Genomic DNA, 12,436 nt, shown 5'->3' with positions numbered 1-12,436 from the left:
CAGGTGGGGGGATGCAGGTGGGGGGATGCAGGTGAGAGGGACGCAGGTGAGGGGGATGCAGGTGAGAGGGACGCAGGTGAGGGGGATGCAGGTGAGGGGGATGCAGGTGGGAGGGATGCAGGTGGGAGGGATGCAGGTGGGGGGGATGCAGGTGGGAGGGATGCAGGTGGGGGATGCAGGTGGGAGGGATGCAGGTGGGGGGATGTAGGTGGGGGGATGCAGGTGGGGGGATGCAGGTGAGGGGGATGCAGGTGAGAGGGATGCAGGTGAGAGGGATGCAGGTGAGGGCGATGCAGGTGAGGGGGATGCAGGTGGGGGGATGCAGGTGAGGGGGATGCAGGTGAGAGGGATGCAGGTGAGAGGGATGCAGGTGAGGGCGATGCAGGTGAGGGGGATGCAGGTGGGGGGGATGCAGGTGGGAGGGATGCAGGTGGGGGGATGCAGGTGGGGGATGCAGGTGGGAGGGATGCAGGTGGGGGGATGCAGGTGGGGGGATGTAGGTGGGAGGGATGCTGGTGGGGGGATGCAGGTGAGGGGGATGCAGGTGAGGGGGATGCAGGTGAGGGGGATGCAGGTGGGGGGATGTAGGTGGGGGGATGCAGGTGGGGGGGATGCAGGTGGGGGGGATGCAGGTGAGGGGGATGCAGGTGGGGGGGATGCAGGTGGGGGGACGTAGGTGGGGGCTGTTAATAACTTCCTGTGGTTGTACCTCTGCTCCTAGTATACAGTTACTTCCTCACCACCTCTTGTGAGTTAATCACCTGGCGGCTCCTGGTAGGGGAAGTGGACTGATCAGGAAACCAATGGGGAGTCGGGACAATATTTCATCTGCCGCTGCGGTTAGGGGAGGTAATAAGAACTTACGTGGAAGAAATGGGAATCTCTTGCAGACATTATATCGGCAGCTGCCAATGAGGAGGAAGAATAACTGGAGATATATTGGAAAATATATGTACAACTTCCAGAGGAAGGAGGAGACTGACTGGGAGCATGTCTGTGTTTATAGATGTCAGATGAAGAAGCAGATTGGGAACAAATGAGGGAATATCATAACAGCTTTAAGAGGGGGAAGTAGACTGACTAGGAACTTTTTTTCCTGTCCACAGATTCTGATGACACTATAATTACTTATAGGAAAGTCTAGTAACATTTTTTTAGAATAGGAAGGAGACTGATTTACTGATTACGGAGACTGATTGGCAAATAAATTCTTAGCCGTGTGCTGTTGGAGATGGAAAACAGGGGAGTGAGGCATACGTAGTACACAGAATTTTTAAAGTTGTCTGCAAAAACAGGAAAAGGGTCCCATGACACCATCGGGCAGCACGCACATGACACACCCTGGAAGCTCACCAATGATACTACTGGGCCGCCCACCCATGACACATCCCGGAAGCCCACCCGTGACACTAATTGGCTATCTGACCATGATATCACAAGGCATCTCACAAATGAAGCCACCTGACAGCCCACCCATGACACCACCTGGAAGCTCCCACATCACATCACCTGGTAGTGCACCCATGACACCACCTGAAAGCCTACAAATGAAGCCACCTGGCAACTGACCAATGACACCAGCTGGCAGGTTACCCATGACACCACCCGGAAGCTCACCATAACACCACCTGGCAGCCCAGCCAAGACACCACCCGGAAGCTCACCATAACACCACCTGGCAGCCCAGCCATGACACCACCCGGAAGCTCACCATAACACCACCTGGCAGCCCAGCCATGACACCACCCGGAAGCTCACCATAACACCACCTGGCAGCCCAGCCATGACACCACCCGGAAGCTCACCATAACACCACATGGCAGCCCAGCCATGACACCACCCAGAAGCTCACCATAACACCACCTGGCAGCCCAGCCATGACACCACCCGGAAGCTCACCATAACACCACCTGGCAGCCCAGCCATGACACCACCCGGAAGCTCACCATAACACCACCTGGCAGCCCAGCCAAGACACCACCCGGAGGCTCACCATAACACCACCTGGCAGCCCAGCCATGACACCACCCGGAGGCTCACCATAACACCACCTGGCAGCCCAGCCATGACACCACCCGGAAGCTCACCATAACACCACCTGGCAGCCCAGCCATGACACCACCCGGAAGCTCACCATAACACCACCTGGCAGCCCAGCCATGACACCACCCGGAAGCTCACCATAACACCACCTGGCAGCCCAGCCATGACACCACCCGGAATCTCACCATGACACCACCTGGCAGCCCAGCCATGACACCACCCGGAAGCTCACCATGACACCACCTGGCAGCCCAGCCAAGACACCACCCGGAAGCTCACCATAACACCACCTGGCAGCCCAGCCATGACACCACCCGGAAGCTCACCATAACACCACCTGGCAGCCCAGCCATGACACCACCTGGAAGCTCACCATAACACCACCTGGCAGCCCAGCCATGACACCATCCGGATGCTCACCATAACACCACCTGGCAGCCCAGCCATGACACCATCCGGATGCTCACCATAACACAACCTGGCAGCCCAGCCATGACACCACCCGGAAGCTCACCATAACACAACCTGGCAGACCACCCATGACACCACCCGGAAGCTCACCTTAACACCACCTGGCAGCCCAGCCATGACACCACCTAGTAGCTCACAATGACACCACCATGCGGCCCACCAATGACACCACCTGGCGGCTTGCCATTACACTAACACTTGGCAGTCCGCCCATGACACCACCTTGCAGTCACCACCTGGTGGCCCACAAGTGATGCCATCTGGAAGCCCACCAATGATACCACCTAGCAGCCGCCCATGATGCCACCTGGCAGGCCATCCATGATACCCCCTGGCAGCTCACCCATGACACCAACTGGCGGGCCATACAGTGGAGGACACAGAGGAAGGAAACGGATATTTTGGGTGCAAAACTGTTAGACACTTATAGGGTGTCACATAAAGCAGAGCATTCCTCTACATAACTAGGTTGGCAAGAGGCTCCAGTGTCTAATGCTGGGAGTGGTACGTGTACTTTGTACTGATTGATGATGTGCCAGTCCTTGGCTAATGAGATAACAGATGAATTATTTGTCCCTCATTTAACAATTAACCATTAAGTAATCAAATTACCCAAAATAAAACCGCCCTATAATACTCGATCACATCGCCCTGCCCTGAGATGTAGCCTGAGGCTGCGCTACGAAGGCCCTATCATAGTGTAGTGTGGCCATGAGTCCTTACCATCTACATCATTGTGCTCATACAGTCACATATGGATACTGATGGGGTTGATATATTTGCGAGTCTGACGGGTACTGACAGGCATTGTCCTCTCATTCTTTATAGGAAAAAAGGTCTCATCATAAACCTTTCTTCTGCTGCCGGGGCCCGGCCTTATCCAAAGGTGACCATGTATGGCGCCACTAAGGTACCTATAGAATATTGGAGCATTGTCATCATCATCACTACACTTAACTTTCCCCCACTGGCACATGCCGGGAATCGGTCTTGTGGGCTACAACATGATTGGCCTGGATTAGAATTCAAATATTCAATTCTGGTGCTGGCTTTAATAAATTCAGCGGGCACCCTGCTCACCTCCCTCTTTAAAAAAAAAAAAGTGGGTAAGAAGTCGCAATTCCTGGCCATGTGCCACAAAATTGCAACATTTTTATGCTGTAGCTCCATGTATGGCTGTGCACTGCTGCTGTAGCTCCATGTGTGGCTGTATACTGCGACTGTAGCTCCATGTATGGCTGTGTACTGCGGCTGTAGCTCCATGTATGGCTGTGTACTGCGGCTGTAGCTCCATGTATGGCTGTGTACTGTGACTGTAGCTCCATGTATGGCTGTGTACTGTGGTTGTAGCTCCATGTATGGCTGTGTACTGTGGCTGTAGCTCCATGTATGGCTGTGTACTGTGGCTGTAGCTCCATGTATGGCTGTGTACTGTGGCTATAGCTCCATGTATGGCTGTGTACTGTGGCTGTAGCTCCATGTATGGCTGTGTACTGTGGCTGTAGCTCCATGTATGGCTGTGTACTATGGCTGTAGCTCCATGTATGGCTGTGTACTGCGGCCGTAGCTCCATGTATTGCTGTGTACTGTGGCTGTAGCTCAATCTGTGGCTGTGTGCTGTGACTGTAGCTCCATGTATGGCTGTGTACTGTGGCTGTAGCTCCATGCATGGCTATGTACTGCTCCTGTAGCTCCATGTATGGCTGTGTACTGCGGCTGTAGCTCCATGTATGCCTCTGTACTGTCACTCTAGCTCCATGTATGGCTGTTTACTGTGGCTGTATCTCCATGTAAGGCTGTGTACTGTGGCTGTAGCTCCATGTATTGCTGTGTACTGTGGCTGTAGCTCCATGTAAGGCTGTGTACTGTGGCTGTAGCTCCATGTATGGCTGTGTACTGTGGCTGTAGATCCATGTATGGCTGTGTACTGTGGCTGTAGCTCCATGTATGGCTGTGTACTGTGACTGTAGCTCCATGTATGGCTGTGTACTGTGGCTGTAGCTCCATGTATGGCTGTATGCGGTGGCTGTAGCTCCATGTATGGCTGTTTACTGTGACTGTAGCTCCATGTATGGCTGTGGACTGTTGCTGTAGCTCCAAATATGGCTGTGTACTGCAGCTGTAGCTCCATGTATGGCTGTGTACTGTGGCTGTAGCTCCGTGTATGGCTGTGTACTGCGGCTGTAGCTCCGTGTATGGCTGTTTGCGGTGGCTGTAGCTCCATGTATGGCTGTTTACTGTGACTATAGCTCCATGTATGGCTGCGTACTGCGGTTGTAGCTCCTTGTATGGCTGTGCACTGCAGCTGTAGCTCCATGTATGGCTGTGTACTGTGGAGGTAGCTCCATGTATGGCTGTGTACTGTGGCTATAGCTCCATTTATGGCTGTAGACTGTTGCTGTAGCTCCATATATGGCTCTGTACTGCGGCTGTAGCTCCATGTATGTTTGTGTACTGTAACTGTAGCTCTATGTATGGCTGTGTGCTGTGGCTGTAGCTATATGTATGGCTGTGTACTGTGGCTGTAGCTCCATGTATGGCTGTGTACTGCAGCTGTAGCTCCATGTATGTCTGTGTACTGCTTCTGTAGCTCAATGTATCGCCGTGTACTGTGGCTGTAGCTCCATGTATGGCTGTGTAATATAGCTGTATCTCCATGTATGGCTGTGCACTGTGGCTGTAGCTCCATGTATGGCTGTGTACTGTGACTGTAGCTCCATGTATGGCTGTGTACTGTTGCTGTAGCTCCATGCATGGCTGTGTATTGTGGTGGTAGCTCCATGTATGGCTGTGTACTGTGGCTGTAGCTCCATGTATGGCTGTGTACTGCGGCTGTAGCTCCATGTATGGCTGTGTACTGTGGCTGTAGCTCCATGTATAGCTGTGTACTGTGGCTGTAGCTCCATGTATAGCTGTGTACTGTGACTGTAGCTCCATGTATGGCTGAGTACTGCAGCTGTAGCTCCATGTATGGCTGTGTACTGTGGCTGTAGCTCCATGTATGGCTGTGTACTGTTGCTGTAGCTCCATGCATGGCTGTGTATTGTGGTGGTAGCTCCATGTATGGCTGTGTACTGTGGCTGTAGCTCCATGTATGGCTGTGTACTGCGGCTGTAGCTCCATGTATGGCTGTGTACTGTGGCTGTAGTTCCATGTATAGCTGTGTACTGTGGCTGTAGCTCCATGTATAGCTGTGTACTGTGACTGTAGCTCCATGTATGGCTGAGTATTGCAGCTGCAGCTCCATGTATGGCTGTGTACTGTGGCTGTGGCTGTGGCTCCATGTATGACTGTGTACTACAAATGTAGCTCCATGTATGGCTGTGTACTGTGGCTGTAGCTCCATGTATGGCTTTGTGCTATGTCTGTAGCTCCATGTATGGCTGTGTACTGTGGCTGTAGCTCCATGTATGGCTGTGTACTATGGTTGTAGCTCCATGCATGGCTGTGTATTGTGGTTGTAGCTCCATGTATGGCTGTGTACTGCGGCTGTAGCTCCATGTATGGCTCAGTACTGCGGCTGTAGCTTCATATATGGCTGTGTATTGTGGTTGTAGCTCCATGTATGGCTGTGTACTGCGGCTGTAGCTTCCTGTATGGCTGTGTACGGTGGCTGTAGCTCCATGTATGGCTGTGTACTATGGATGTACCTCCATGCATGGCTGTGTACTGTGGCTGTAGCTCCATGTATGGCTGTGTACTGTGGTTGTAGCGCCATGTATGGCTGTGTACTGTGGCTGTAACTCCATGTATGGCTGTGTACTGTGGCTGTAGCTCCATGTATGGCTGTGTACTGCTCCTGTAGCTCCATGCATGGCTGTGTACTGTGACTGTAGCTCCATGTATGGCTGTGTGCTGTGTCTGTCGCTCCATGTATGTCTGTGTACTGTGGCTGTAGCTCCATGTATAGCTGTGTACTGTGGCTGTAGCTCCATGTATAGCTGTGTACTGTGGTTGTAGCTCCATGTATGGCTGTGTACTGTGGCTGTAGCTCTATGTATAGCTGTGTACTGTGGCTGTAGCTCCATGTATAGCTGTGTACTGTGGTTGTAGCTCCATGTATAGCTGTGTACTATGGCTGTAGCTCCATGTATGGCTGTGTACTGTGCCAGTAGCTCCATGTATGGCTGTGTACTGTGGCTGTAGCTCCATGTTTGGCTGTGTACTGTGGTTGTAGCTTCATGGATGGCTGTGTCCTACGGCTGTAGCTCCATGGATGGCTGTTTACTGTGGCTGTAGCTCCATGTATGGCTGTGTACTGCGGTTGTAGCTCCATGTATGGCTGTGTACTGCGGCTGCAGCTCCATGTATGGCTGTGTACTACAACTGTAGCTCCATGTATGGCTGTGTACTACAACTGTAGCTCCATGTATGGCTGTGTACTACAACTGTAGCTCCATGTATAGCTGTGTACTGTGGTTGTAGCTCCATGTATGGCTGTGTACTACAACTGTAGCTCCATGTATGGCTGTGTACTACAACTGTAGCTCCATGTATAGCTGTGTACTGTGGTTGTAGCTCCATGTATGGCTGTGTACTGTGGCTGTAGCTCCATGTATAGCTGTGTACTGTGGCTGTAGCTCCTTGTATGGCTGTGTACTGTGACTGTAGCTCCATGTATGGCTGTGTGCTGTGACTGTCGCTCCATGTATGTCTGTGTACTGTGGCTGTAGCTCCATGTATAGCTGTGTACTGTGGCTGTAGCTCCATGTATAGCTGTGTACTGTGGTTGTAGCTCCATGTATGGCTGTGAACTGTGGCTGTAGCTCCATGTATAGCTGTGTACTGTGGCTGTAGCTCCATGTATAGCTGTGTACTGTGGTTGTAGCTCCATGTAAAGCTGTGTACTATGGCTGTAGCTCCACGTATGGCTGTGTACTGTGCCTGTAGCTCCATGTATGGCTGTGTACTGTGGCTGTAGCTCCATGTATGGCTAAGTACTGCGGCTGTAGCTTCATATATGGCTGTGTATTGTGGTTGTAGCTCCATGTATGGCTGTGTACTGCGGCTGTAGCTTCCTGTATGGCTGTGAACGGTGGCTGTAGCTCCATGTATGGCTGTGTACTATGGATGTAGCTCCATGCATGGCTGTGTACTGTGGCTGTAGCTCCATGTATGGCTGTGTACTGTGGTTGTAGCGCCATGTATGGCTGTGTACTGTGGCTGTAGCTCCATGTATGGCTGTGTACTGCTCCTGTAGCTCCATGCATGGCTTTGTACTGTGACTGTAGCTCCATGTATGGCTGTGTGCTGTGTCTGTCGCTCCATGTATGTCTGTGTACTGTGGCTGTAGCTCCATGTATAGCTGTGTACTGTGGCTGTAGCTCCATGTATAGCTGTGTACTGTGGTTGTAGCTCCATGTATGGCTGTGTACTGTGGCTGTAGCTCCATGTATAGCTGTGTACTGTGGCTGTAGCTCCATGTATAGCTGTGTACTGTGGTTGTAGCTCCATGTATAGCTGTGTACTATGGCTGTAGCTCCATGTATGGCTGTGTACTGTGCCTGTAGCTCCATGTATGGCTGTGTACTGTGGCTGTAGCTCCATGTTTGGCTGTGTACTGTGGTTGTAGCTTCATGGATGGCTGTGTCCTACGGCTGTAGCTCCATGGATGGCTGTTTACTGTGGCTGTAGCTCCATGTATGGCTGTGTACTGCGGTTGTAGCTCCATGTATGGCTGTGTACTGCGGCTGCAGCTCCATGTATGGCTGTGTACTACAACTGTAGCTCCATGTATGGCTGTGTACTACAACTGTAGCTCCATGTATGGCTGTGTACTACAACTGTAGCTCCATGTATAGCTGTGTACTGTGGTTGTAGCTCCATGTATGGCTGTGTACTGTGGCTGTAGCTCCATGTATGGCTGTGTACTGTGACTGTAGCTCCATGTATGGCTGTGTGCTGTGTCTGTCGCTCCATGTATGTCTGTGTACTGTGGCTGTAGCTCCATGTATAGCTGTGTACTGTGGCTGTAGCTCCATGTATAGCTGTGTACTGTGGTTGTACCTCCATGTATGGCTGTGTACTGTGGCTGTAGCTCCATGTATAGCTGTGTACTGTGGCTGTAGCTCCATGTATAGCTGTGTACTGTGGTTGTAGCTCCATGTATAGCTGTGTACTATGGCTGTAGCTCCACGTATGGCTGTGTACTGTGCCTGTAGCTCCATGTATGGCTGTGTACTGTGGCTGTAGCTCCATGTATGGCTGTGTACTGTGCCTGTAGCTCCATGTATGGCTGTGTACTATGGTTGTAGCTCCATGTATGGCTGTGTACCGTGGCTGTAGCTCCATGTTTGGCTGTGTACTGTGGTTGTAGCTTCATGGATGGCTGTGTCCTACGGCTGTAGGTCCATGGATGGCTGTTTACTGTGGCTGTAGCTCCATGTTTGGCTGTGTACTGCGGTTGTAGCTCCATGTATGGCTGTGTACTGCGGCTGCAGCTCCATGTATGGCTGTTTACTACAACTGTAGCTCCATGTATGGCTGTGCACTACAACTGTAGCTCCATGTATGGCTGTGTACTACAACTGTAGCTCCATGTATGGCTGTGTACTGTGGCTGTAGCTCCATGTACGGCTATGTGCTGTGGCTGTAGCTCCATGTACGACTGTGTACTGTGGCTGTAGCTCCATGTATGGCTGTGTACTATGGTTGTAGTTCCATGTATGGCTGTGTACTGTTGCTGTAGCTCAATGTATGGCTGTGTACTGCGGCTGTAGCTCCATGTATGGCTGTGTATTGTGGTTGTAGCTCCATGTATGGCTGTGTACTGTGGCTGTATCTCCATGTATGGCTGTGTACTATGGTTGTAGCTCCATGTAGGGCTGTGTACTGCGGCTGTAGCTCCATGTATGGCTGTGTACTGCGGCCGTAGCTCGATGTATGGCTGTGTACTGTGGCTGTAGCTCCATGTATGGCTGTGTACTGCAGCTGTATCTTGATGTATGGCTGTGTACTGTGGTTGTAGCTCCATGTATGGCTGTGTACTACAACTGTAGCTCCATGTATGGCTGTGTACTACAACTGTAGCTCCATGTATGGCTGTGTACTGTGGCTGTAGCTCCATGTACGACTGTGTACTGTGGCTGTAGCTCCATGTATGGCTGTGTACTATGGTTGTAGCTCCATGTATGGCTGTGTACTGTTGCTGTAGCTCAATGTATGGCTGTGTACTGCGGCTGTAGCTCCATGTATGGCTGTGTATTGTGGTTGTAGCTCCATGTATGGCTGTGTACTGTGGCTGTATCTCCATGTATGGCTGTGTACTATGGTTGTAGCTCCATGTAGGGCTGTGTACTGCGGCTGTAGCTCCATGTATGGCTGTGTACTGCGGCCGTAGCTCCATGTATGGCTGTGTACTGTGGCTGTAGCTCCATGTATGGCTGTGTACTGTGGCTGTATCTCCATGTATGGCTGTGTACTATGGTTGTAGCTCCATGTAGGGCTGTGTACTGCGGCCGTAGCTCCATGCATGGCTGTGTACTGCGGCAGTAGCTCCATGTATGGCTGTGTACTGTGGCTGTAGCTCCATGTATGGCTGTGTACTGCAGCTGTATCTTGATGTATGGCTGTGTACTGTGGTTGTAGCTCCATGTATGGCTGTGTACTACAACTGTAGCTCCATGTATGGCTGTGTACTACAACTGTAGCTCCATGTATGTCTGTGTACTGTGGCTGTAGCTCCATGTATGGCTGTGTGCTGTGGCTGTAGCTCCATGTACGACTGTGTACTGTGGCTGTAGCTCCATGTATGGCTGTGTACTATGGTTGTATCTCCATGTATGGCTGTGTACTGTTGCTGTAGCTCAATGTATGGCTGTGTACTGCGGCTGTAGCTCCATGTATGGCTGTGTATTGTGGTTGTAGCTCCATGTATGGCTGTGTACTGTGGCTGTATCTCCATGTATGGCTGTGTACTATGGTTGTAGCTCCATGTAGGGCTGTGTACTGCGGCTGTAGCTCCATGTATGGCTGTGTACTGCGGCCGTAGCTCCATGTATGGCTGTGTACTGTGGCTGTAGCTCCATGTATGGCTGTGTACTGCAGCTGTATCTTGATGTATGGCTGTGTACTGTGGTTGTAGCTCCATGTATGGCTGTGTACTACAACTGTAGCTCCATGTATGGCTGTGTACTACAACTGTAGCTCCATGTATGGCTGTGTACTGTGGCTGTAGCTCCATGTATGGCTGTGTGCTGTGGCTGTAGCTCCATGTACGACTGTGTACTGTGGCTGTAGCTCCATGTATGGCTGTGTACTATGGTTGTAGCTCCATGTATGGCTGTGTACTGTTGCTGTAGCTCAATGTATGGCTGTGTACTGCGGCTGTAGCTCCATGTATGGCTGTGTATTGTGGTTGTAGTTCCATGTATGGCTGTGTACTGTGGCTGTATCTCCATGTATGGCTGTGTTCTATGGTTGTAGCTCCATGTAGGACTGTGTACTGCGGCTGTAGCTCCATGTATGGCTGTGTACTGCGGCCGTAGCTCCATGTATGGCTGTGTACTGTGGCTGTAGCTCCATGTATGGCTGTGTACTGCAGCTGTATCTTGATGTATGGCTGTGTACTGTGGTTGTAGCTCCATGTATGGCTGTGTACTGTGGCTGTATCTCCATGTATGGCTGTGTTCTGTGGTTGTAGCTCCTTGTATGGCTGTGTACTGTGGTTGTAGCTCCATGTACGGCTATGTACTGTGGCTGTTGCTCCATGTATGGCTGTGTACTGTGGTTGTAGCTCCATGTATGGCTGTGTACTGTGGTTGTAGCTCCATGTATGGCTGTGTACTGCGGCTGTAGCTCCAATTATGGTTGTGTACTGCGGCTGTAGCTCCATGTATAGCTGTGTACTGTGGCTGTAGCTCCATGTATGGCTGTGTACTGTGGTTGTAGCTCCATGTATGGCTGTGTACTGTGGTTTTAGCTCCTTGTATGGCTGTGTACTGCGGCTGTAGCACCATGTATGGCTGTGTACTGCGGCTGTAGCTCCATGTGTGGCTGTGTACTGTGGTTGTAGCTCCATGTATGGCTGTGTACTGTGGTTTTAGCTCCATGTGTGGCTGTGTTTTGTGGTTGTAGCTCCATGTATAGCTGTGTACTGCAACTCCTCATCTCACCATCACACTGTTTATCCTGTAGGTCTTTATGGACTTCTTCTCCCGCTCCCTCCACAGGGAATACAAGTCTGATGGGATTACAGTTCAGGTAACAGTATAACCTCTTCCTCATCCACATTGGGGTTGTGGTGTATGAGATGCTCTTGTGACCGGAGCCATTGGATATGTCTGAAGTATAGAATAGATTATAAGAACAGAAAACGAATAGTTCTGATATGATCCAGTGCAGTAAGGTGTACTATGTCTCCCCAGTCTGTTCTGCCGCACCTCGTCTCCACCAATATGACTCATCGTCCAAAAACCAACATTGTGGTGAAGACCAGCGATGACTTTGTGCAGGAAGCTCTGGACATGGTCGGGTACACGACTCGCACCAATGGCTGCCTCTCCCACTGTGTACAGGTATAACCCAATCACTTACCTGTACTGGCCCTTAACTTGAGGGGGCACTTACTTATGGTTACTCTTTCCTTGCAGAGTTACATCTTAGATCACATACTGACCGACACCTTCATGAACTCCCGGATCTGCGTCTTTATTGCCGGCTGCGCTGCTGTCCTCATGTTCAAAATTATGAAACTCCAATAAATAAAAGTGGTTCTGTGGTTCCGAATGTACAGGAGAACATATACCGGGCCTGACACCAGCACATAGGATAGGGAAGTGGTACTGTGCACTGTCTGACCGTACAGGAGAACATATACGGGGCCTGACACCAGCACATAGGATAGGGAAGTGGTACTGTGCGCTGTCTGACCGTACAGGAAAACATATACTGGGCCTGACACCAGCACATAGGATAGGGAAGT

At 51.1% G+C, this 12,436-nt stretch overlaps 1 protein-coding gene across 1 annotated transcript in view; it reads left to right on the top strand.

The window, feature by feature from the left end:
• The window catches only part of LOC140128332 (very-long-chain 3-oxoacyl-CoA reductase-B-like), a 44,667-nt gene extending 32,435 nt beyond the window's left edge, over nucleotides 1-12,232 (top strand). The window contains exons 8-11 of the mRNA XM_072149959.1: nucleotides 3,343-3,424; nucleotides 11,650-11,715; nucleotides 11,880-12,029; nucleotides 12,105-12,232. Coding sequence (XP_072006060.1) covers nucleotides 3,343-3,424; nucleotides 11,650-11,715; nucleotides 11,880-12,029; nucleotides 12,105-12,215 — 409 coding nt within the window. The 3' untranslated portion in view covers nucleotides 12,216-12,232. The remainder of the gene's footprint in view (nucleotides 1-3,342; nucleotides 3,425-11,649; nucleotides 11,716-11,879; nucleotides 12,030-12,104) is intronic.
• Nucleotides 12,233-12,436: the final 204 nt, after the last annotated feature.

This window comes from Engystomops pustulosus, chromosome 4, assembly GCF_040894005.1.
Source record: "Engystomops pustulosus chromosome 4, aEngPut4.maternal, whole genome shotgun sequence".
NCBI lineage: Eukaryota > Metazoa > Chordata > Amphibia > Anura > Leptodactylidae > Engystomops > Engystomops pustulosus.
Note: the sequence above shows the minus strand (reverse complement) of the source record. Positions and strands in the feature narration are given on the sequence as shown.